General features: G+C 39.7%; 1 protein-coding gene across 6 annotated transcripts in view; it reads right to left on the reverse strand.

The window, feature by feature from the left end:
* Positions 1 to 510: 510 nt before the first annotated feature.
* The window catches only part of SPATS2 (spermatogenesis associated serine rich 2), a 150155-nt gene continuing 123896 nt past the window's right edge, over positions 511 to 26769 (reverse strand). For all 6 annotated transcript variants that reach the window (XM_025883227.2, XM_025883225.2, XM_025883226.2 and 3 more), the window contains 8 exons: positions 26487 to 26748; positions 24560 to 24739; positions 21429 to 21564; positions 11394 to 11452; positions 6610 to 6719; positions 3412 to 3514; positions 1976 to 2190; positions 511 to 930 (listed from right to left, as the gene is read on the reverse strand). In XM_025883227.2, the coding sequence (XP_025739012.1) occupies positions 619 to 930; positions 1976 to 2190; positions 3412 to 3514; positions 6610 to 6719; positions 11394 to 11452; positions 21429 to 21564; positions 24560 to 24739; positions 26487 to 26748 (1377 nt within the window). In that variant the 3' untranslated portion in view covers positions 511 to 618. The remainder of the gene's footprint in view (positions 931 to 1975; positions 2191 to 3411; positions 3515 to 6609; positions 6720 to 11393; positions 11453 to 21428; positions 21565 to 24559; positions 24740 to 26486; positions 26749 to 26769) is intronic.

The following is a 26769-nucleotide window of genomic DNA, read 5'->3' on the forward strand; positions in this document are numbered from 1 at the left end:
AGCCAGAGACTGGAACCCTGATCTGAGGGTCAATCTCAGGTACGTTCTGGGAGCGGAGGCAGATTCTCAAACGTTTTCTAGTGTTCCTTCCGTTTCACCAATTAATTGTCCCCTTCTCTGGCTAATTCAGTGCAGGACACAATCCCCTCACTGCCTTTCCTGGTCACACTGCCAGGTAGAGGGCACCTGACAGGAACGTGTGGCTTCTGCTTAGCCTGGAGAGGCAGCTGGACGAGCTCTGACCCACCTCCTCCTCCTGAGAGCCTGAACAGCAGGAAGGTGCTGAGGAAGGCCTCTTCCAGCAACTGAAAGGCCCTGTGCACCGGGAAGGGCACTGCTGACCCTTGGGAAACCTGGCATCAGTGGCCTGTGATTCCGGGTGGAAATGACCAATCAGAATCAATCCATATCACTGGGAAAGGTCAAGGGAAGAAACAGCTTCCCCTCCAAAAATGGTAAAGAGAAAATGAGGAGAGAAAAAACCAAAAATATTTAGAATGGCATAAAAAGTGATATGTGTAAACTTCTTTTTATTATTACATCTAACTATAAGTTTCCTAATAAGTCCAGTTACCAAGTTGAATTGTGTGGGATAGAGGAGAGAGGCCAACTGGAACCTCAAGAGTTCACAGCCCCAAGCTGAGAGGTCCTAGGTTTGCGCTGGGGGAGCCCCTTTTTGAATGAGGGCTTGGGTGGGCTGGGCTCCATGCTGGCTCCAGTTCCATTGGTCCCTGCAGAGTGGGCCTGGCCCCGTTCACTAATGTTTCCTGATGCCTGGGATGGAGCGCTCTGATACCTGGAACCAGATGAATACCATGAACTATTTCTGTAACGACCCATACTGTCATGTCGCCCTTGGTTCATGGGGTCATTGGACTTTTGGCCTTGTGGCCTGTAGCCTTGTCCTCCTCGTCTGTTCCCCGGCAATACCTGAGGATAAAAGATTACAGTGTTCAAAACACTCTGGCATTATGGCACCCTGTCTGTTCCAGTTCAGCTTACAGGAGTATTCTGAAAGCCTAAATTGTGGTATCCCACACTTGGGACTCAGTTATCTCTCAAGACTCCCAGAATTGTGTCAGCCAATCCAACCTAGCCACTACCCCAGAATTAAGAAATCCTTCACTACTTTTGCCCCACCTTTCACCCCTAGGCTGTCCACTGGAAAGGAGAGTTCACTTTTCTTTAGCTGGGCACAAGAAGAAAGCTAAGAAGGAAGAAAGAACATTCTTTGGGCTGTTCCAACCCTCAACTGGGCAAGGATCTTATCACATGGCTGAACTCTGTGGATCACAAGCCATTTGTAGGGATAATGAACATCTGGAATAATAAAAGAAACATCATTATAATCTGCTTTGCTATACATCACCAGCCATAGATTAAATCCTGCTGCTGTGATATTTAGGACATCTTTCACATTACAACCCAGAAGGCTTACGGCCCAGGGTTTTATTTTTGTCCTCCTCTTCCAATGTAATCCCAGTTCTGCACAGCACTGCCTTGGATTGCTCTTGTGTATCTTCTTCAAACCAGGAAAAGAAACTACGGATTATGTTTCAACTTCCTGGTGTTCGCCCCCCACACCACCAGGTTCACGCTCTCTCCCTGAGATACTCCACACTGTGCTTCCAGAGAGCTGCTGCCGCCGACACATTCTGCAGAGCCTGCCACTATGCTGTTCCTCCACCTTGAGATGGGGGCACGGCTAGTTACCAGGCAATACTACCTACAATAGCTAGGATTGCCACCAACTTGAGAAAGTCAGCAGTCCTGGCAACAGGAAATCTAAGCTAGCTGGTGGTTCGGAACAAACATACCAAATGCTTTCTCTGGAACTAACTGGGGCTGAAGGGATTCAAAATAGGTGTGGAATGGGCATCAAGAGAGGAAGGTAATGGACTGAGCTCTCAGCATTTAAATGGTGACAATCTGGTAACTTTTCTCCATCACTGGCTTAGTGGGGCAGCTGGGTTACCTCTCGATGAGGCTGGAAGGGTCGGCCACTGGAGTTTGCCGTGGCTGCAGGAGTCTCTCCTGGTGCCGAGTTTTTCTTGTTAGCACCTGTAAGGCTGGGAGCAGAGGCCCAGGTGGACGAGGAAGCAGCAGAGGCGTCACACGGGCTACTCAAGGACACAGATGTAACTGAGCTGCATCGGGATCTGGTTGAATAGCTGTTCTTTGGATGGGACACTGAATGAAAACATGAGGAGTATGCTGTCATATGATGGATGAGCATGATGGGTAAGGTTTTCCCTATTTCTTCATTTCACAATAAGCAATTTAAGATAAAGAACTGTCTACCTGAGTAGTTGTAAAGGTAAGCTTATAAAATGGGTAACAGGAAGCAAAATCTCCCTTCTGCCCTCTTCCACTCCTTCCAAATCCTCACTGCTTTGTTTTTTGTTTTTTCAAGTTTTTATTTAAATTCCGGTTAGTGAATCCCCATTGGTTTGTAAAGGAATGCTCAGAGACAGGAGAACAGTGTAAGAGCAGAGTAATCGTTCCCCCACCAACTAATGACTTCTCAGCATTTCCTACTAAACTCCTGGTTATGGCTCCAGCAGCTGACTAAGCCTAGGAACAATAGTATGGGCCATATGCTCAGTTTCCTATGCGGGAACATTCTGAAGTACTGACTTCACAAAGAAAGAAAAAGCTGAATAAAAAGCTAAATCGTTTTCTAAAAAAATTTGTATGATGCAAGATATAAATAATCAAGATTAGTTAAACATGAACAGAACTAGTCTTTATAACAAACATGTATCCTCCCAAGGTTCTTTCTGCAAAAATAATCCCAAATTCAAAATACTAATGTAACTGAAAAATATGAATATTTTCACTTCAAATTTTGTCAGAATTCAATGACTTAAAACTACCTCTTACATTTTTTTCTTGGTTTTAAGCCTGGACTGATGCTGAGTTCACAACCACTGCTCTAGGTCCAACCTTTCACTTTTCTACTGACACAGAAAGACTAAAGGAGCTGAGCTCAATGTTTGACTAATGTGTCCCTATAAGCTCTCAAGTTAGGGGAGGGCTCCCCCTACCCTTACAGCCATTATTTAAGCACCTATTCTGTGCCAGGCCAGGCAGATATTGTTATCTCCACTTGGGAGAGGAGTGAAGTGAAGCTCTAGAGGTTAATGTAAAGGCAACGATTCAAACTTGGTCTGACTCCAGAGCCCCCTAACATTGCAGATTTAGAGAGCTGGAAAACGCCCATCTTCTGAGCTCAAAGACTCTGCATCTGGTGACTTCTTAGGTATCTCAGAATTACTTTTCACAAAAACGAGCAAATAAAAACCCAAGAGGCACTAAAGATGAATCAGTGGAGAAGCCACAACTTCAGTCTCTGACAAGCAGGGTCTTCTCATCACCATCTCTAGCATCCAGAATCCCTCACCATCTTACCTTGTCCAAATGACTCAATGTCCTTCTTTAGGGTCTCTACGTCACAGGTGAACCGGGCTACTCGTCCCAGATCCTCATCATATTTACGCTCGCTGACAAAGTGCTGGGGAAAGGACAAAGGAGAGCCTCCAGGTGAGACAAGCACTAAGACAAGCAGAAACCACAGCTTGCTATACAGAGATGAAATCGAATTATTTCCTGCTGCCTTTTTTTTTTTACTGCTTCAAATTTTGCAAAATGGCCATCATATTACCTATGCTGGGTGACCGACGAAATCCAGTCATTTTCTTAAGGCCCAAAGAGAAATCTATTGGGGAGCTTTATGAAATGCTCCATGATGGCCAAAGCCCATTAGGTATAATCAAGAGAAATAAATTGTAGAGATAGAAGAAAAAGTTTATAGTAGAGGGCCATCTTTCCACCGTTGACTACTCTCCACATTGTTCCATTTTATACAGAGGCAGAGGCAGCAAAAATGCTCATAAGTTACAACAGTGATTCCATGTAAACAGATGGCTTGGTGTTCTTTAATAGGAACTTCCTTAGGAAATCCACTTCATCCCTTTATGAAGTAGGATTTGTTATAGTCCTCAAAATGGGGACAACTTCCTGAGATGGAAAATCATTCATGTGAAAAGCCAACCTTGCAAATGAGAAGGGTTTGTGCTGCAAGTAATTTAATCCTTTTGAGCAGACTGAGCTGAAAAGTAATCAACCCCTTGGGTCAAAACTAACTAGAGACTGTGGGACAAGAAACATGTCAGGAATAAAGTGCTTCTGGGGGTGTCTTTCAGTAAACAATCTCCAAGGTAGCCTGGGATCTTTTTTTTTTTTTCTCCCCAGATGAAAAGGAGGTGAAAAAGACAAGTTAAAGGCCTAGATATAATTTACAAGAACTGAACTCCTCAGAGCAGCCCTCTGGCAGGTGGTCTAATTCCACTCTGTATTTTCAAGGGGTACAATCAAATGCATCAGAATCCTTGGAATGGACCTAGAAGCAGTAAATGGGAAAGGAGACATCAAAATTCCCTCTGAGCCTTGAAGTCCTAAAGCTTCAGAGTACACTGTGGCTTAGGAAACATGAACCTCTGTGACATAAAGCCTTCAGACATGTAATATCAGTCGGAGAGTAATTCTGAAACAAATTCTAGGGTTTGTTGAGCCAGAGACATAACAGGAATGACAGAAATAAAATGATCTGGAAATAAGACATTTAAATTGCACCACACCCACTTCGGTACACTGAAAACGTGGAGAGAAACAGATCCTTAGTCAGCCTGCAGAAATATTTCTAGCAGCTTTTTAACCACGTGGGAAGGAGAACAGATGAAGCCTGTGAGAGCCAGAACTCTCATCTAATTCCAAAGGGGTTTCCGGCTTCTCCCAGATAGTTGAATGAGACTGACTGGCATCAATGTGAAGATGACTTTCTATAATTTTTAGTAATATAGTTCTAGTTAATCAGAAACGGTAATTTCATATTGGCATTGTTTTGCTATTTCACCCCAATAGAGTTTAAGGGGGAAGGAATGAAAGACTGGCTCAGAATGGTGACAAGGATACCTGGAAGGGCTTACTTGATCTTCCACCTGTTTTCACTTTACAAAGACTGTGAAACAGCCTCTGCAGCAAGTGCCCCTCTTAAAGATGAAAGAAAGTCTCACGTGTTCCAGAAGAGCAGAGGTTAAGGGCTTAGGAAGAGGGTCGGCCAACTCCCCTTGTTCCCACAGCTCACAGGTTATCATTTAGAAAGCCAATGTCTACCACTACCCATGAACACCTCAACCTCTTTCACGTTTCCACCCTTAGTCTCAGAAACACTTGCTCTTTATACAAGAATTTAAAATGTATGAGTGTTGAACCTCGGTCATCGTTATAAACAGATTACAATGTAATCAAACTGCTCATTTTTCTTATAAAATCAGAATCAGGGGCACCTGGGTGGCTCAGTTAGTTACGCATCTGCCTTCGGCTCAGGTCATGATCCCAGGGTCCTGGGATCAAGCCCTGCATTGGGCTCCTTGCTCATCAGGAAGCCTGCTTCTCCCTCTCCTTGCCATTTCCCCTGCTTGTGCTCTAATAAATAAAATCTTTTAAAAAAAAAATCAGAATCAACCAACCATTTAAATATTTACTGATGGGGCGCCTGGGTGGCTCAGTTGGTTAAGTGACTGCCTTCGGCTCAGGTCATGATCTCAGGGTCCTGGGATCGAGCCGCGCATCAGGCTCCCTGCTCGGCAGGAAGCCTGTTTCTCCCTTTCCCACTCCCCCTGCTTGTGTTCCCTCTCTCGCTGTCTCTCTCTCTGTCAAATAAATAAATAAAATCTTAAAAAATATATATATTTACTGATTATCTACTATGTGCCAAGGCACTATGCTAGGTGCTGGAGATGTGCCAGTTCCTGCCATTGTAAAGTTCACCATCTAGCTGGAAAGACAGATCAGTCAGATGAACACAAAATGGTAACTATGCTAGGAAGGCACAAAATAGGGAATATGACAGGAAAGTTAGGAAGCATGAGTAGGTCCTGGTTATCTGTGTGCTGGAAGTGGGTGGGGGGTGTGTTTTGTACAGACTGAAAAGCATATGCAGTAGCCCTCTAGCAGGAGGGAACAGAATATGCTTGTGGAAAGGAGAAGCAAAGATGGCCAGCATATATAGAGAACAAGGGGGGACATGGTGTGAAATAAGATGGTGGCAGAACCTGACCCTGCAGAGCCCTATAGACCATGTTAAGGATTACAGTCTTTATCCTAAAAGCAATGGAAGGTTTGAAGCAGGTTACTATGGTGTGAGGAACAGAGGGCTGGGGAAAGTGGGGCAGTGGCAAAGTGGCTGGGTGGAATCAGTTAAGAGGCTATGACAGAAGGCCAAATGAGAGATTAACAGTGGCTTGACCATGACGGTGGTGGTGGAGATAAGGAGAAAAGGTCAGAGCTGAGATTTGGTAGGAGGTCAAATGGACAGGGTCTGCTGATAGATATAATGTGGGAAAGGAGAAATTTTCTAAGGTTTCCAGGTTGGACACCTGGCTAGATGACAGTACCACTTCCAGAGAAAGGGAACATTGAAGAGGGCCAGGTTTGAAAAGGGAAGATCTTGAGTTCAATATATGAGACATGGCCATGAATTATGGAGATCTGCTGCTTCAGTCCCCGAGGGTAAGAAGAAAGGCAGAAAGGAGAAGAAAGTTTTACCTTGATATCAGCTCTGAGCTCAACCAATTGCTCCTCTGACATTCGAACAGCCACATCAGTCATCTTCTTTAGAAGTTCAGCTTTCTTTTGTCGGCTCAACAAAATTTCCACTGTGGAGAAAAGGAGAGTATGAGTTTTATGTTCTGCTAAGTAGGATAAAGAAGAACTGGAAATATGGGCCTTGCAGTATGTATTTGGACAGCCAAAGCCTTAGCTGCCCACCCATCCAGAAAATGAAAATACCAAAGGTCCAGTTTCCACCTTCTTGAGGGACTCTGAAGGCAGTTAAATGGTAAACACTTTTTATGAATCATAAAGACTCATATATCATTTGTCATTTCTCTTTCTCCTCTTCCCAGTCAAAAAAAAATTCTTTTAATCAAGGAACCTATGAATTAAAACAGAAATATGTACCCAGGGTAAAAAAAATTCACCTAGAATAAATGGGTATAAGACGAAAAGTAAAAGTGTCCCTCCTACCTCTGACTTTGTAGTTGCCTCCCCAATAGAAACCAATGTTAACAATTTCGTATGCATTCTTCCAGATGTATTCTAGGCACACATAGCAAATCTTCTTCCCTTTTCCCCCTCTTCATGGATGGGAGTATATCATACACATGGTCCTCTCCTTTACCTTAGCTATTTTTACTTAACATATCTCAAAGTTCATTCGCTATTAATATGCTGGATCTCCCTCACTGGTTAACAGCCACATTGTATTCTACTATGTGGCTATACTATCATTATTTACCAAGTCCCCTAATGGTGGATATTTAGATGGTTTACAGCCTCGTAAGAAGTATATTCTTTGGCATGCTCCTGGATATATAACTCAGATATGGCCATGGAGGACAAGAGACAATATGGGGGGAAAAAATCTCTGAGTAGAGAACCAGGGGCTACAGAGGATGTGAGAAAAGAAATCCTCCAAGGAAACAGAACTAGGAGCTGCCATATGAACCAAGGAACTTTCTCTATTAGAAGGGCAGGGACTCTGCTATTCCTGTCCAGTAAGATTGGATCACTGCTTTTCCAGGTGGGCATTTTTTACTATAATTATCCTCTACTTTCTCTATCTGTATAACATTGGAGGAGGGGGAATTTAACTTGTCTTTTAACTTATGGGACCCCAGACCACAACATGCCATATTCAGACCTGTTGAAAGATCTGAAATTACCCAGCAGTCCTGGACTTTCAGCTGAATATTCTAACTAGATGAGTCTTTGGAGGTGTTGCCATTGAGGAGGAGGTGAGTGTGTTCCCACTTTTTAAAAAAGAAGGATGTCGGATAGTTGAGGGGTGGACTGTAGCAAAGACTGTTAGCCACTGCATATCCATTCTCCTCTTCTTCCTACTGGAAGTCCAATGTTTTGGGTACCAATCTGCTTAGGTAAAAATCTACATTTCTTGGCTTTGCTACAGATAAGATAATTGTGTTATCACATGACTTGGTTATGTTATCACATGGTTTGGTCACTGAGATCTAAGCAGAACTCATGGGGCGGGGTTTACAGGACATCTCTTTAAAGAAGTCTTAGCCAGCAGGTAACATTTTGCCTCTCCTCGACTGGAGCCTTAGGAGGTATCTTTTGACCATAAGCACACTCTAAGGATGGCTGGGTACAAAGACAAAGAAGCCTGGGTCCCTCGTGTCATTTTGGAGATGTCTTGCCAGCCCTGATCACTTACCTCCAGACCTTTCATCTCATGAGAGAAAAATAAACTCACATTTATTTAGGCCACTCTGTTGCATGCAGTCAAACTCAGTTCCTAACTGTTATACATAGAATCCTGTAACCTACTTAGAAATTAGCCAAATTTGTGTTAGAAAATAAATAGAATTTTCCAAGAGCTACATCAGGTATTCCAGAGAGCTGAATGTCTTTAGCAATTTTACTGAGCATGATTGCCACATGTGTGCCACCTATGGGGTACCCCTATCCACAGCAAGTTAATCAGTAAGAACTTTCCCAGTAAGTGAGGAATGTGCCTACAAAAGTTTCTTGACACCGAGGCCCAACAGTTACAAATGATCTACTTGATCTGGCTCCCAAGATAAAACCTGTCTGCCAAATTCACTTGCTTCTCAGCTCCCACACTCTAGGATTCTAAGACAAAAGCATAGATCTCAACATGGAGGAAATGTGTCAAGTCAAGATCTCCACACATATGGGAGGACCTAATTACATAACCTGGGATCAGTCACAGTTTTTCCAAAGGACTAGTTTCTTCGTTTACTAAATGAAAACAAAAATAGGAAAACCCAATTATCTCATAAGGTTAATGTGAAGATCATAGACGAATGAGTGAAAAAACTCTAAACTGTGAAGTACTGTGAACATATGAATTAATAAAACGATTATGTGTAAAAAAGAAAAAGAAGCACATTCTTGAAAGTATTGGTAAATGAGTAACTACACTTAGTGACACTGAGAACAAGGATTTTTTTTTAAAGATTTTATTTATTCACTTGAGAAAGTGCGAGAGAGCAAGAAAGAATGAGAGAGGTGAGGAGCAGAGGGAGAAGCAGGCTCCCTCCTCAGCAGGGAGCCCGATGCGGGGCTGGATCCTGGGGCTTTGGGATCAAGACCTGAGCTGAAGGCAGCTGCTTAACCCACTGAGCCACCCAGGCGCCCTGAGAACGAGGATTTTTAAAGGTGACGTGTAGAAGACTGGTGAGGGGTCAGGAATCAGGTGTGCAGAGTCTTCTAGGGCACAGGAAGAAAAGGTTCCTGTTTGTCCTCATGGTCATGGGGAGCTGGTGGGAGGGTTTCAAACAGGAGGGAGATGGTCCGGGAGGAATGTGTAGGGGAAAGAGCGGAGGCTTGAGGGCAGAACTTCAGGAGATGGAGGAGGGCTGGTCAGAGAAACAAGAAGACTGGGGAGAGAGGGCTTAGAAACCCCGAGGGAGCACGGTCATCAGTGCAGCCAGAAGGCTCTGCACAGCCTACTGGAGCAGCCGCACTGCCCAGGCAGGATGAGCCCATCGAAGCAGGGTGGGCTACAAGGGAAGGGGCTCTATGGGCAGGAGCGTAACTTGTGGAAGAGGACTGTGCTATCACTGCAGAGGTTGAAAATCCAAGAATGTGTAAGGGGACACTTGGATTTAACTCCACCCCAGCCTGCTGTGTATCAAAGTAGAAAATCAGGGTGACAAAGTTTATATAATTAATTTGATCAGTGTGGTTGTCCCGGCTGCCCCTAACCAAAGATTTTGTCGTACTAAGTGTCTGTGGAAGGGCACTGCAACAATAACTGTTTCTTGGGGCGCCTGAGTGGCTCAGTCAATGAAGCGTCTGCCTTCGGCTCAGGTCATGATCTCAGGGTCCTGGGATCGAGCCCCAGGTCAGGCTCCCTGCTTGGTGAGGAGCCTGCTTCTCCCTCTGCCTCTGCCTGCCACTCCCCCTGCTTGTGCTCTCTCTCTGTGTGTGTCAAATAAATAAAAATCTTTAAAAAAAAAAAAAGAGAGAGAAAACCAGGATTTTTAGCATGAGAGAAAGGAGATACAGATATACAATTGATGAAATTAAGTAAAACTCTGTAGCTCTTAATTTGATAAAAAAAGATTGGTCACGAATTGATAATTAGTTGAAATTGGATGAGGGCAGTTAATTATATTAGCCTATCTCTTTGAAATATGTTTGGAATTTTCTGTAAAAGTTCTGTTTTTAAAAAGCACCTTCTCAAAAGGACGATGTCTTCTCACTAGTTTTATTTTATCTGAAACTTCTTCAAAATAGAACACAAAGGTACATGAATGGATCGAAATTGTCACATTTAGACATTTCAGGATATACCACTCGATTTAAATGAAATCTCACTTCTGAAAAACAGTGGAGAGTACCTGTTCAACATTTCAGATCAAAACTGAACTCAGCTCCGTGTCTCCTCTGGCCCATGACCATAAACACAAATGATTTAATTGTGAGTCATCATCTCAACCCATTTCCATTCTTACCAGTTTGAGAGCAGGTTAAAAGAAACACCCTCCTAATTACAAATCTAGCATTCAGCACATGGAGGTAAAACCCACTGCTGAAAAGCCCCAGTCAGTGCCATTGTGGAAGCTGCAACTGACATGCGCTTCTTTCCCTACAGCTGTGTACCTTTTACCTAACCTTTAACAGAAAGGACAAAAAACGTATCTGGTTCTTTGCTACAAAACCCCACAAATTACCCAAGGTAGAGTCTATTCTTCCAGAATCTTTTAGTAGCCTTTCAAGGAACCCTAGTCATGATATCCTAAAACTTAATTTCATTGAATTCCCCTACCTAATGATCACAGCCACTGAGTAAAGACTGTTCTAAAACCGAGAAAACAGAGAAAGTTCGGGGATAGGTAATGACAGGAATGTTTATACTAACGTGTAGGTAACCCAGTCAAGTCTCCTCTGATTATGCCAAATGTTTTTTGCCAAGTAGAAAAAAACCCAATGGAATTGTTCAATCACTGGAAGCTAAAAACAAAATAAAACAAAACCCAGGCACCTGCAAGGATACTTTATTTTCCTAAGTTGGTGCTATGGTGGCAGAAACCATGAAGTACTCCCTTAGACATTGAATTTTACATTCAAAATATTAAAATTAAAAAATATTAAGAAACAGGTTCTTGTAAGGTTGTTTCACCTGAAAGGATTCATATGCCAGGGCAGTACAACTGCTCAAGATTGTTTAAATAAATATATAAACTCTTCTAGTGGCATTTATATTGAGCTTTTGTTATGAGGGTCAAAAGGCAGATACGTACTAACTGGTAATAGCTTTAACTACAGATCAATCTTACTTGCTTCAGCTTTCACTTTGTCCATTTCAGCAAGCAATGCCACTTCTCGATCCATTAAACTAGGAAAAGATGACAAAGGGAAAAAGGTTTGTCAGAAACTCAAACAGAAATAGCACATTGTTAACAGTGGAGAGAGACTTATGAGTTTGTTCACTAAAAGCATACTACCAAGTAAACCCTGTGTGGACCACATAAAAATTCTGTCTCACCCTAAGCAAAGAATATTTTAAGGATTCCAATAAATAGACCTAATTTCCTTTTATTTCTATGTATTACAGTAAACCAGTAGGTGAAGACCAAGAATTGAAAACCAATAGGTGGCAGTAGCAAGCTACAGAACAATTCTCACTAAATTTGTGTTAAAGCCAAAGTCCTTATGGAAGTTACATATTTCCACATTTGGGCTCACATATTTTTTATTTTGGTCTATAAAATTGGACAGCTTTGCTTCTAATATATTTTACAAGGCAATACCCCTTCTGGGGCATGGTAAATTTATACACAATAAGAATCTGTATATTCTCAACATTTTACCACAGTTGTGCCAAGTCACTGGCACTTTAGTCTGTTTTTTTAAAGTTTTTCTTAAATTCCAGTGAGTTAGCATACAATGTAATACTAGTTGCAGGTGTACAATACAGTGATTCAACACTTCCGTACATCACCCGGTGCTCATTACGAGTGCCCTCCTTCATCCCCATCACCCATTTAGCCACCCCCTCTCCTCCCCATCTCCCCTCTGGTTACCATCAGTTTGTTCTCTATAGTTAAGAGTCTGTTTCTGAGTGTGTCTCTCTCTCCCTCTATTTTTTTCCCTTTGCTCATTTGTTTTGTTTCTGGTGCTTTAGTCTTTAGAAGAAAAAATAATTAAAAGGTATATATACATTTTGCTGGTTCCAGGTCAACATTTAACAGTAATCCAGAAAAGAGGAAATCAAAGGTTTCTGGTAGGTTTTTACAGAAAAAGAGTATTAAATGGGTAATTAGAATTTTCTCCACTGCAAATGTAAACGGTTTGTAGGCACATAAAGCTTTCTATGTCTTTATAAAAGAGCCCACCACCTTCAACGTATAGAGAGGCAATAGTCTGCCCTAGTTTTCAACCAAGTAATTTTCCTTACCATATAGGTTTTATCAGTGGTGAAAAAAAATCTAAAATTTTAATACCTACATAGACATGAAATGTTCCAACTCTCTTCAAATTTGCTATTCATTCCCATTTCTCCTTTTGAATAGGAATATATCTATAGGGTTAACAAAAGTTGTACTCTTGTTTCTGATTGTAAAACTAATCACACACATACATAAACACACACACATATATATAAACATATACATATGAACACTGATTCAACTTAGCTCAATATGTAGTGATGTTAGCACAAAGTAGTTAATACAGAGACTACAGTGTGAGGCATACAAAAAAAGGATAAGGCGGGATCATCCCCTCAAGGAGCAAAATTCTTTATAGTGAAGTGCCAGAGAACATAGGTTTGATCATCATTACGCATGATGTTAATAAACAGACTTGTAATGAAACAGATTTGGTGGGCATATTAATCCAAAAGCACTAGACTGGACAGAAGATGCGACTATTGTAGGGTAGCAATACTCTGCTAAGAAAGCACTTCCCACACCTTGACAATATTTTGCTCCAAGAACTCTAGCAGCATTTGGAATACCTAAAAGCAAAACAAAAGCACAACGGAGACAGGAGTTGCCAGGCCTCGATTTTGACACCACTTCTTTTCTGTTGCTGAATCACCTTAAGATGCAGACACTGTGTCCACCAGATGACAAATATGTCTCTGGCAAAGCTTGTAAAATATTTATTAAAAGACTTCAGCAAACAAGTAAGCTTTCTGCAGCTTACAAGCTTTATTATGAAAAAGTAGAATGTCATGTGACACATTTAGCAAGAAAAAAGTTCTGCACCGTCACAATCAGACTTTTCTGTGGCAGTAGGAGCTAGGAAGTACATCGTGTTGGCTTTTTTTTCCCCTGCAGGAATGACTAGTATCCATTTAAATAAACTCTGTTTTTCAACTGACTCACTGGTGATCATAAGAAATTCAGAGGCAGTTGCATGGACAACCATCCAACCACGCCATTAAAAAAAGTTTAACTTTCTCATGCCAAAACCCCCCACTGAAAAGGAGTAAGCGCTTCTATTGCTTGTTTGTTGTTTGTAATGTCTTGCCATCTATTGATAACATTTATTGAGAGGTCCTGTGATGTCAGCCAAGAATTAAACAGAGAAATCTACTCATTAACTCAGGCTGTTGGGATATTTTCTCAGAAAAAAAAGCCTGATGAAAATTCCAATTTTCCTTAAAATTTTCACAAGTCTTTAATATATAAAAATGAATCAATGTTAAAATATAAATGCCTGACAGTTAGCTTTTCTGATTGGATGTAAGCGCCTGACATTAAAGCTTCTGATTGCCAAGACCTCCCTTTCAAAGACATCTCAAATAAACAGACTGCCAGCTATACAACACAGCCAGGCTGCCCCACACATGAAGCTCCTCTTTTAGAAAGCCCTGAGTGACCCATGTAACTTGAGTGGCCCTACTTTTCTTCCCATTCTTTAAATCTTGCTCTTATATTTTAAATTCACCAATAAAGAGTGAACCCACAAAAACTTAGGCAACCCACTGTCAACCCCAATCTGTGCTCTGTTTTAGCATACCTTGCCACGTGGCCCTGGGCATGCCATGCACCCTCTAGGACATGTAAGTAATAAACCTTGTGTTTTTTTTTCAAAGTTCCCTGATGGCTGTTGCTGAGGTGTGTCTTGCAATCATAAGAACCTCCAGGGCTGATCCAGTCACAATACTAGCTCAAATATGGGCTCATCACAAGTAATGTGGGACCCAGGTGAGTGCCCCCCAGGCATTCCTAGCTGACAGCATCACCACAGATAGGCTGAGACCAACACAAAACAATATAATAACAACTTAATTAAAAGTACATCACATAATGTATTACAATTGTGTAGAATGACCATGTTTTTAGGTCATCCAGGCTAAAGCATTTAGAGGTGACATGTCATGATGTCTGCAACTTCCAAATGGTTCCACAAAAACACAATACACACAAACACACACAGTACTATCCTTTCATCCTTTTTGTATCTTTGAAAGTTTTCATAATAAAAAGTTGGGGAGGGAGTGCCTGGGTGGCTCAGTCGGTTAAACGTCTGCCTTCAACTCAGATCATGATCCCAGGGTCCTGGTTGGCTCCCTGCTCAGTAGGGAGCCTGCTTCTCCCTCTCCCTCTGTGGCTCCCCCTGCTTGTGCTTTCTCACAAGCTCTTTCTCTCTCTGTCTCTGTCAAATAAATAAATAAACTCTTAAAAAAAAAAGTTGGGGAAATATGTACATTACCAAATAAACAGAGAAGGTGGGAAGAGTTCAAAAGTGGAAAGTATGTTAAGCATAAAGATAAATATCAGAGGCTTTTTTAAGAATTAAAAACTATAGTTTATTGTAATACAGCTTTCTAACAATGTGGAAACCTAAGCTCAAGTTTTTCATCTGTTCCTAAGCTAAACGGTAGTCCCTGAATAGATCTGTGGCCAAGAGATTCAAAAGTACCTGTGGTTTGAGGTAACAGTTTTAGAGGCCATAAATGCAAGCAAGGAGTCCTCTCAGAGAGTGACGAGAGGCTCACTCAGAAGGTCAGACTTTCTGTTACCTTGCTCCTGCCAATACATGAGGGCACTAAGTTTGCAACTGTTCTCTCAAGGTTCTCCTGAATGGAAACACACCACAATAAACATCTGATACACTGGATTCTGAAACTGCTAATGAAATTCAGCTAAATACGGCTGGAACTTTATTTAGAAAGACAGCAGGTCTTATTAAGCCCGAGCCTCATAACAGTGCTGAGAACTTCCATATCTTTTCTTCAATCATGAAAAATGGTTTTAGATGATTTGTCACTGTCACTAAGGAAAAAGATTGGTAAATGTCTGAAGTTCTGTATCTCCTTCCCTCCTTACCAAGACTTTTTACTATCTTCCCATTTGCTCAATTTATTCTACAGCTTTTATGTAATTTATTTAGTTGCTCAGAATAGTTTTTCCTGTAGTATTACCATTCATATCTCTCAGATATATTGTATGTCCATCATTTGAAGCAAACCCTTTGATTAATATATTTAACATGTAGATTACTGATTCTAGCTATTGCCTTTGGTATTCCTTGGTACCAAAAAATTGTTAACTATCATTTGCTTATGGTTGTTACATTAGAAAACAATGTTATAATGGAAACACATCTCTGGCAATTCCACAGCTAATTATTTTAAGGGACAATACTCTAAACCACTCAATAATGTTAGAAAATATTTGCACTTGATTATATTTGCTGAAAACCTAAAACTTGTTTATTCTAACTCCACTAGCCAATCAAAGCAGAAGTCAAAGCAAACACCTTTATTTCTCCGAAGACACTTCCCTCTTCTCATAAAAACAATCGAGAGAACTGTCAGTAGTTTTTATTAGCAGAAAACTGATTGTTTCATAGGTTTTGTAGAACCCCATACTCCCAAGCACTGGCCTTGGTGGAGTATGGTACACACATGTAGGCTCAAAACAAAAACAAAAAACCCCAGCTAAGTAGCCAGGTCATCATACTGAGTTGAACAAAATAGGTAAAATTAATTGAAAGAACTACCTTACTAAATCAAATGTGGATCTTGTGAAAGTTGTGGTGGGTTCTTCTTTGTCTGGAGTCCTTTACAAAGCATGTAGACATGCGATTTCATATTTCAACCGTCTGAAGTAGCTTTTAAGAAGTTAGGATATGAATACAAGCTGTTCATTTGGAACAGGACCTCAATGGATAACTTTTCTTTCTCATCTTTTCCAGTGGTAAAAAGTGTCTCAATTCTAAAGTAATACTACAGACCATATAACTCAATGATATTTTACAATATATTTAGGAAAAAAAGAACCAGTAGCAAACCAGATTACCAAGGAGTTTATTGTTCAAGTTTCTGGCTGGTAAGGAAAAATGGTTAGAGTGTTAAGCCATCTAGCCAGTAGCTGACTAAATCCTCATGTGAAACGGTATGGCTGTATGTTTTTTTTTTAAATCCTCTCTCTCAAATTATGATAGCAATGTCTAAAGGGAGACAGGTATAGCCTAGGAAGGCAAAGACTGAAAAATAAAGGCAAACAGAGATACCTGGTAAGACAAAGAAAAAGGAAGCAGGGTATAGGAGAAAAGTGTCACTTAATACCAAGTATGACTTTGGGCTGATTATTTTTTTCTGTGCCCATCTTTTCTCATCTATAAAGGGAGCATAATACTGTAAGTGATATTGTTAAACAGATTAGAAATATGTGCCTAAAAGCTTCTGACATACAATAATGGCTCAATAAATGGCAGCAGCAACTATTAGTCTAATTTCTGTACTCGTCTTGATTCCTCAATTTCAGCAGAATATCTACTCAGTAAAATGCTTTCATATTAACTTTGGTAAATCACTATACTTTCCAGATCCATTGTCTAGAAATTCTTAAATGAACATGCACACACACTAGCACAGTGTAGGCAGTTATAGAGAGGTGAATCAAAGATGACTTCAAGTGAAAAGAATATGTTACAAAATTATGCTCACTATGATTACAATTATTAAGATTATGTATGCATGTAGATGGGCAACACAAGGAAACACAGAAAGTAAAAAATTAATTACGTGTTAAGTTAGAGTTACAGGACTTTTGCTTCTATTTTTAAAAACTGTTATAATGATGGGACATACAGTAAACATAAAAAGGAATCATGGAACCTTAAAAAAAAAAAGAAACACAAAATTCAGATTCTTTCATCAAATGCTCTCGTTTTACCTTGGTCTCTGACTTCATCCCTTATTACTTTCAACTACTGCCCCCTTAGCGGTAGCTACACGGTATAGAGTCCCTACATGTCCCTCAGCGGTAGCTACACGGTATAGAGTCCCTACATGTCCCTCAGCGGTAGCTACACGGTATAGAGTCCCTACATGTCCCTTAGCAGTAGCTACACGATACAGAGTCCCTACATGTCCCGTCTGTGCCTCTCTCTGCTTAGATCAGGCCTCCTAAATGCAGTGTTCTAGTCCCATCCTTTCTGCCAACGTAAATCCTGTCTTTCAAGGCTTAATAATGATTCATTTCCTTTTAGAAATCTTTTCTAATTGACCCCACTCCATAGTTACCTTTCCCTTAATCTTCATACCTTCCCCACAACTAGGATCCAACCTGAAGGATATGTGAATCATAAGTCATTTTAAGTTGTGACTTAAGAAGAGTGATTTAGGGCTTCTGAATTACAAAGTAGTATTTGGATGGACTATTCCTTCTTATAGATTTATTTTACTGAACTAAAAAAATACTTACAAAGGCTTTTACAGGCTCAGTCAAAATCTTGGTCCTACTCATTCTACCCTGTTCCATAATAACAAAATTCCTTAGTCCCTACATTCTCTCTATCACATAGACTTTATAAAAGCTGAGAAGGAAATAATATATATGACAAGTACCAAGTCTCTAGCATTCTTCACAAGCTTTAGTGAGAAGTGGGCTATCAGTGATAGATGGGATGACAATCACAGGTTACTGGGAGTCAGAATACAGAGATTCAAACACTCAGTTTGCAACTTATGATGTCACGTTAGACAAATTGTTTAACCTAAGACTCAAATCCCTTTTAAACAGTAGAGCTAAATTTAAAATTCCTACTTTGCAGGATAGAAATCCAGATAAATAAATCATATATGACTGAATATGTTTGGTAAACTGTAATTTTCATGTTACTAGTTATTTTCACAGATGGTTAAAAAGTTAAAATTTTAAATTAAAGAACATCAAAAACCATGCAGGCCAAGTACTAATAGAAATAAGGTATCATTGTACTAAACATGCAAAAACTGAAGAATAATTTAAACCTATAGAGTGCTATGGACTTTTTTGGTAACACATTATTATATCAGCCCATTCCTTTATTTCTATGCTTTTTAGACATTTTTGAAAATGCTTTGGTTCATAAAATGATACCTAAATTTCCACCATCTTTATATGGACTTTAGATTTAAGCATCTAAAAGCCTTAAGTAAGACTACTGGTAGCTTAATATGAGAGGAAAAGGGAAGCTCAAATAAAAGGAAGTAACTTTTCTAAGATAAATGGGGAATCAGCTAGGAAAAATTTCCATCTTAAGCATAAATTTACATTGACTTTATGTATTGTAGAATTTCAAATTTCTTATGCATTTTCTCCTTTTAAATGAGTCTTTTGACTTTCAATAAAATAGAAGTTTTTATTTAAAAGGCAAGTTGAGTGTGTTTCCTGTTAGCATTTTCACTAACATATTACATGACAACTATCCAAAATAATTTATCTACGGGCACCTGGGTGGCTCAGTTGGTTAAGCGACTGCCTTCAGCTCAGGTCATGATCCTGGAGTCCCTGGATGGAGTCCCACATCGGGCTCCCTGCTCGGCGGGGAGTCTGCTTCTCCCTCTTACCCTCCCCCCTCTCATGTGCTCTCTCTCTCATTCTCTCTCTTAAATAAATAAAATCTTTAAAAAAAATAATTTATCTACTTTAGCTTCATGTTCCATTCCATATCCTGTTCCTTAATAGCCTTAAATTTAAGTTAACTATAGCTCCAACAAGGTAAGTCAGACAAATTTTATGAATGAACAAGAAAAGTAAACTTGGGTCTAGATTATTACTGGATCACCAACAAACAGATTTTAAGTTTTATAGTTTTTATATACTGGAAAGCCTCTGATTTTACCATCCTACAGGTATGTGTCAGCTTTCATTTGGCCCCAAAATGAAAGCAGTTATCCATATAATTCCCCTAGTGCCTCATCGGGGTAATGGAATCTTATCATTGCAAATTTGTTAAAAACACTTTACTTTTCTTTTATACTATAACCAATACAAAAAAATGGCTTCCTAAGTGACAATAACTCCAAGCTCTGGTTCGGTGCCAAATGGAGTTAGCTCACCTGCCAATTATGTCTCAAAGTAGTAACTACAAGGGGCATTGAAATAAGGTAGTATAAAACCCAATCAGCCAGAGAGAAGGGCACCAGCAGGAAAGGGCAGGTAAATCTCTTTCCTCAAGTTAAACTGACCTGGTTGCCACGTCTGCTAATCAATCCTAAATACACAGTTCCCAGACAGGAAACCATTTCATTTGTCATTTATTGAAGGAGGCTCCTCCTGGCTGGGTTCCAAGTCAACAGGAACTCACAAATCTCTCTCCCGGAATTGTGTTTCCTGGTTCAGGCTGGTTCTGAATAGAATCAGATCCTGTGGCTAAATAATCAGTAAGCTAAACAATGATGGAGACCAGAGGCTTATCAAAGCAAAGTTGTGATGACCTACTCTTAGCTCTTTATTCTTTTCAAAATGAGTCAATAATATCTGATATGATAATAATCCAGGTCAAAGGGCATGATGCTTCCTCCCAGATGGTTCAGAAAGAGTAGAAGCCAATTACTTAGAAATATTTCCAGAAGAATTAGAGCTTAATTTAAGTTTGAGAGAAGTGGTTGGATTTAGAGAAGTATAAAGATATAGAAAAACATATTAGGATAGAAAAGGGGCATTAACAATTATATGGAAGAGGAAATGTGAATGTTAAGTCTTGAGACAAGTAATCTGGCTGAAGTAAACATGTATGTAAGAAAAACAGAAGATATAACATTAAGTTTCTAGCTATAAAACCTGAAAGGGAAAACTCAGGATTCGGGACAAAGCATGGGTAGATCAACAGATGAATTATCTATCTTGAAAGTACTTTTTGGTTATGATGATTTAGTGGACCATTCTACATTTTGCAAATGATAAAAGTAGGCGTCAGCAACTTTTTGGAGGCTTTATTCTACATCTTCGTTAATTCACCCCATCTTCAATTCTGCTGGAGGACTGAGGCTATCTACGTTTCCTCTATCTCTTGTTTTCTGTGGCATGAAGTGACCAAACTAAGTTTATGAACAGAGACATGGCTGAATATGACTACAGACAGGCAAGAAAATAGATGGAGCGTTGGGAGGAAGAGTAGGGTAGGGTTCTCTGTATTCATGAACCCGTCCTCTCACATTTCAGATCTAGGTATATTTTACAAAGAAGCAGAGTAGACAGTCTTAAATCCCCAAACATCAACCTAGCTGCTTGTCTTTCAACCACTTTACTGAATTCGGTCCTCAGGGCTTTTCTGTTTTCAAAAAAGTCCCTTATAAAATACAAATACCTCCCCAGAAAGGAGTTATGGTTTCAGTATTAGTTAACACCTTAATAATATCTGATAGTTAAAACAGCTGCAGTGTTCAAAAACATTAGAATATACTTCTCCCCCCAAAAGATTCTATAATCAAATACACCTGAGAAACAGCACAGTATAGCTCCCTCTTGTAGCTTTGCAGTGCACATCAGCATTGGAAAAGCACTGAAGAAGTCCAGTAGTAAAATGTTTTCAAATCTCTTTAATTACCAAACCCTATTTCCCCTATAGAACACATATTAATATATTTTAAGATACGAGTATTTTTTAGAACATAGTTTGAAAAACACAAAATTAAAATAAGTCAATGACTAATAATAAGGCACAGAAGAGACAATTCAGGCAGGTTCAATTAGGAAGGATGACAGGAGGTAGGAAAGCAAAAATAGATCTTTTCTACTTCATAACTTTGTTCAAAAACATCATGTCATTTGTTGCAGGTTCTTGGTTTAAGAGACAGACCCTAAAGTAAGGATGCATGATCTATTCTATAATTATTTATCCCTTTCCGAACACTACCAACCTCAGGCCCATTCCTAGAACATGAGTTCTCTGTACCACCCATTCCCACACTGCAACCAAAAGGAGTTGAATGAAGCAGAAAGTTAAATATACCATAGGACTTCTAAGTTTCTCCCTACTATATAGAGCAGTTAAGAGTCAGGAATTAAAGAACCTGGGAGTGGCTGACCATCTTCATAAGTGATCCTTTTTGTGCCATTGTGATCAAAGGCAACTTAACTTACCAGCTCTGCAACTCAGCAAAAGCTTGTTTCATTTTCTTAATGGAAGCATCCATCTCTTCTTTAACTACAACTCGATACCGTGCAAGAGACACTGTGCAGCGCTGGAGGTCTTTCACAGATTTTTCAATATTGGAACCTTGGGGAAAAAAGCCCCAAGAATTAATATAAAAAAGGAGCACAGGTAACTTGAAAGGTGGATATGAACACCCACGCATGTAACGTAACACATGTCACATGGACTAAGAAAGTTCCCTAAGTGGCCACCCTCCTCGACAAAAAATTGATGTTTTCATAGATTTAAAAAAAAGAGGGGTGAGGCACCTGGGTGGCTCAGTTGGTTAAGGAACTGCCTTCGGCTCAGGTCATGATCCTGGAGTCCCGGGACTGAGTCCCGCATCGGGCTCCCTGCTCAGTGGGGAGTCTGCTTCTCCCTCTGACCCTCCCCCCTCTCATGCTCTCTCTCTCTCAAGTAAATAAATAAAATTAAAAAAAAAAAAAAAAGGTATCCTGGCCAAGATGGAGTAATAGGAGTTGGATTTATCCTCCTGTCTTAAACAACTAAACACATACACACACACAAAACATATGAAACTGGGTTTTCATAAAACAGACATTAGGCAGTACTTTTTCCCTGAGAAAACAGAAACGAAGTGAGGCCTATGATTGCCCCAACCTACTGCCACAAGTTTCCAGGCTGCAGTGCAAGGAGGAGAAATCCTAATCCTGAATTGAGGGGACAGAGTTGAGAACCGGGGAGGGCAAGGTGGCGAATATTCTAAGGGCAGAATACTGGAGAGGAGAGAGCTATACAAAGATGAGAAAATTGTACAGGAATCTACAGAGAATTCTGAATGCATCGGTGTGAGGAAACTACTGAGACAGGAAAAAGAACCAGTAGAAAGGAACAGGTAGAACAATCCCCAGACCTCACCCAGACCACAAATAGTTCATGTTCACACCAGCCAGAATGGGGCACCAGTAGAGCACTTGGAAGGGTACTGCCTCAGTAATGAGGCAAAATTCTCTCTAAAGGCTACTCTAGTTCTGCCTAACAGCACTTAAAAGCAAGCCTCAAACTGTTACCAAATAACAGTCCAGAACAAACCATAAGAATACTTAAAATAGGGCGCCTAGGTGGCTCAGTGGGTTAAGCGTCTGGCTTTGGTTCAGGTCATGATCTCAGGGTCCTGGGATGGAGCCCTGAGCTGGGCTCCCTGATCAGTGGGGAATCTGCTTCTCCCTCTCCCTCTGCTGCTCCCCTTCTTGTGCTTGTGCTCTCTCTCTAATAAATAAATAAAATCTTAAAAAAAAAAAAGAACACCTGAATAAAACACAAAAATATCTAGCAATCATGGGGCGCCTGGGTGGCTCAGTCATTAAGCATCTGCCTTTGGCTCAGGTCACGATCCCAGGGTCCTGGGATTGAGCCCCACAACAGGCTCCCTGCTCAGCAGGAAGCCAGCTTCTCCCTCTCCCACTCCCCCTGCTTGTGTTCCCTCTCTCGCTGTGTCTCTCTCTGTCAAATAAATAAATAAAATCTTAAAAAAAAATATTTCTAGGAATCAACAAAGAAAAATTCACATCTGGTATCCAAGAAAAAACTGCTAGGCATACAAAGAGGCAGACAAATATGACCCATAGTGAAGAGAAAAATCAACTAACAGAAGCAGATGCAGAAATGTCACAGATGTAGTAGAATCAAGTAAATAAGGACATCAAAACAGCTATATAATCAGGTATCATATGTTCAAGAAGGTAGAGGAAAGCATAAACATATTAAGGACAGACATGGATGATACTTTAAAAAACCCCAACTGAACCTCTAAGAGATGAAAAAAAGACAATGTCTCAGATGAAAAATACACTGGATGGGACTGACAGCAGATTAGAAACTGTTGAAAAAAAAGGTGAATGAATTTGAAGATAGCAACTTCAAAAACTATTCAAAATGAAATAAAACATAGAAAAAAGGCTAAAATATAAGTATTTGAATAGGTACCAAAGTTTCAAAACTCTCTAAGTGACAGGATTCAGTAGAATATAATTCACCATGTAGACACTACAAAATTAATAAAATTCTCTCTCTGTAGTACAGTTTGAAGCATTATATGTGGATAAGCCAACTTTGTAGATAAAGATGAAATATATTTACCTACCCAACACATTCTAACCAGTTTCTAAGAGTTCTATTGACCTCTCTATATTCACTAATGTCAAAGTTATATATACAGTTGATAGGTGGAATCATGGATCTAAGAAGTTTATAATGTACCAAGATACAGATTTTCAACTTTTTATTTAAATTCCTCTTCATTTCTTTCCAAATCTACTTAAAAGTTTTCAAGCATCATCCTTTTCTTTTTGTATGACTGAATATTTTTGATGTGCTTTTCTGCACCAAGCTGAGGGTTACATTAGATTTAAAAGGAAAGCTTCACTAAATTTAGCTCGTGTGGAATAAATAATTCAATAAAGCGCTACAGGTTACAAGTGTCTTACATTTCTATGTTTCATTTGTTTAGTGGAGTGGACCACCTTGCTTAGATGTATGACACTCTATCATCTCTACCTGTTTAATTATTGGCTGATTATTTAAATGATTATTACAGTTAAAGAAAAAAGGCAAAGAGCTACCACAAGTCAATGCTGAGTACTTAATTAAAAGGAAATGATCTTGTTTAAAGCTAGTCTGACAGATATTACTAAGAGCACAAAGTTGTGAAGAGAAATGAAAATATTTTTTTAAAATGTCATGTCAGAGATGGCAGATCTTTTTACTATTAAGTCAACCAGGAGATAAAAAGGAAGGAAACAGTACAAAAATGTTGCAGTAAAGCAAATAAAAGAAACAAGTTAATGTTAGCAGAAAAGTCATCCTGACCAGTAGAGTTTGACTTTCATTCACTAAAAGGATCTCTGTCATTGTAACAAGACTGTAGAACATCTAAAATAGTATCAAACTCCAACTGTGCACATGGAGTTAGAGAGGGGTAGTTACTGCCTTAAAAACAGAAAACGCATTACCTGCTACCATTTTGAGACCTTATCTGTGGGAACAAGGAGATAATCTGCCCTCACTAGCCAAAAACAGATTTTTCTTGTTTTCTTTCAAAGGTAGGCTTCTGATTTACCTAGCTTTTTGTTGGTGGAGGAGAGTGGAACATCTTCCATCCCCAGATTTGAAAACTGAGGTGCTGTGGTAGGTCTTGAAAGAATTTTGGCAGCACTCCTATTTTGTTGAGAATTCTGAGTAGACGGCACAGTCGAAGACTTGGGCTCAAAATCAGAGATGCCATTCTCCAGCATGGACCCTGTCAAAGAAAGAGGCCAGTATTTTTAGAGTAAAATTTAGGGTATATCAATCAAGCAGTCTTAAGTATAAACAAATAAGGAAGGTAAAAATGTTTCAGGCAAAACTACGCCTCTTAAAGGCTGTGAACAAAAACAACTGACAAAATAGAACAAAGAACAGAAGCAGTTGGACGAGGCTACAAGTAGCATCTGGCTCAGCCCTAAGCTGCATCCTGAATGAAGATGACACATCGCTAGATAAGCTAGCTTGTTCCCTCTATCTTGGTAGCTCTGGGCACAAGGAAGTGAAGAGAATCAATAGCACTAAGTTCTGATAGCTTCTGTAAGTTATGTTGAGGAAAAAAGAATTTTACACTGTTCCAGGGAATGAAGAATTTTAAATGTTTTAGGAAAAGGGCAAAGAGGAAATAAGAAGAGAGCCAGCTCAGAAAAAAAAGGAAGCCACTATCTTTGGTTTGGTTGAGGTCAGCATAGGTGCTATATCTTTCTCTAAGTCTTTTTGTATGAGCAAACTAATCAATAAAAGAACATCTAAGAAGTATGGAATAATTCTTAAATTGTCATTACACTAATAAGGCTAGCAGCAACAGAGCAAGGGGCAAGAGATTAACAAATAAGTAATTAAAAAACCAATTTTAAAAGAGATATTCCTGAGGTGCCTGGGTAGCATAATCGGTTAAGGATCTGATTCTTGGTTTCAGGTCAGGGCCTGATCTCAGGGCCATGAGATCGAGCCCCATGTTGGGCTCCAAGCACAGCACGAGTCTGCTTAGGTTTCTCTTTCTCTCTCCCTCTGCCCCTCTTCTATGTGTGCACTCCCTCTCTCAAATAAATAAATCTTTAAAAAAAATAAAAGAGATATTCCCAATATCTTCCCAACATTCAAAATGTTAATAAAAAATGTGCAAGATACGTGAATTTACAACACTAATCTTAAATCTTTACTAGAAAACAAATGTGGGGCTATAAAAACCAACAATCTTCTTCTCATGAAAGCCATGGGATTGCAGTTATTATTATACATTCCTCACTGTGTTGAGTCTTAGAATAACGCCATCGACATCATCTCATCATCATCATTTTCTTAGTAAGTACACAATTAAAAAAATCTTAAGGTCACCTTCTGTAATCTCTAACTACTAAGGGATTATTAAGTTAGAAGATTTCCACAAGATTGACTTAAATTAAAATTAAAATATGAGACAATGTAATAAAACCTATATTTTTCTTGGCCTTTGATAATTACAGTTGACCCTTAAACAACATGGGCGTTGGGACACTGACCCTCCCAGCCCCCCACAGTTGAAAATCTGTATATAACTTTGACTCTCCCAAAACTTAATAGTCTACTGTTGACCAGAAGCCTTACCAGTAACATAAACAGTTGATAAACACATATTTATTTTATTCTTTATATGTATTATACCCTGTAGTCTTACAATAAAGTAAGCTACAGAAAAGAAGATGTTATTTAGAAAATCATTAGGAAGAGAAAATATATTTACAGTACTGTATTTTTTAAAAAAAAAAAAAAAAAAAAGATCCACATATAGGTAAACCCACACAGTCCAAACCATGTTGTTCAAGAATCAACTGTACAAAATGAGACTCTTTCACATAAAAGGCAACAAAAACTAAAAAGTAAAAGACTAAAACTAAATGTAATTTATTGATTGCTTTCTCAACCAGGAAGCCCTTGTATTTTTCAACAGAAGGCAACTTTCCAAGACCTGTTAATAAACTCACCTGTTCTATCCAGCGTATGTGGTGTGGCCGACTCAGGATCTTCCAATTCTCTGGCATCTACTGAAAGTATCTCCATACCCTCACTGAGAGAGTCCACAGACTCAGTATCATTGATGGCACCGTTGACATGGTAACCATTAATACCACCTTTCTCTGAAGAAGGCACAGACTGTTCCTCTTGAATGGATACTGATTTACCGGAATCTGGGATACTGTTACTTGGTTCTGCGGCAGGCTTGGGTTTGCTTTTCTTCTTTTTGTTCTAATGATTATTAAAGATTTG

This window comes from Callorhinus ursinus, unplaced genomic scaffold (assembly GCF_003265705.2).
Source record: "Callorhinus ursinus isolate GAN/ISIS: 27379988/994484 unplaced genomic scaffold, GSC_fseal_2.0 scaffold44, whole genome shotgun sequence".
Lineage (NCBI taxonomy): Eukaryota > Metazoa > Chordata > Mammalia > Carnivora > Otariidae > Callorhinus > Callorhinus ursinus.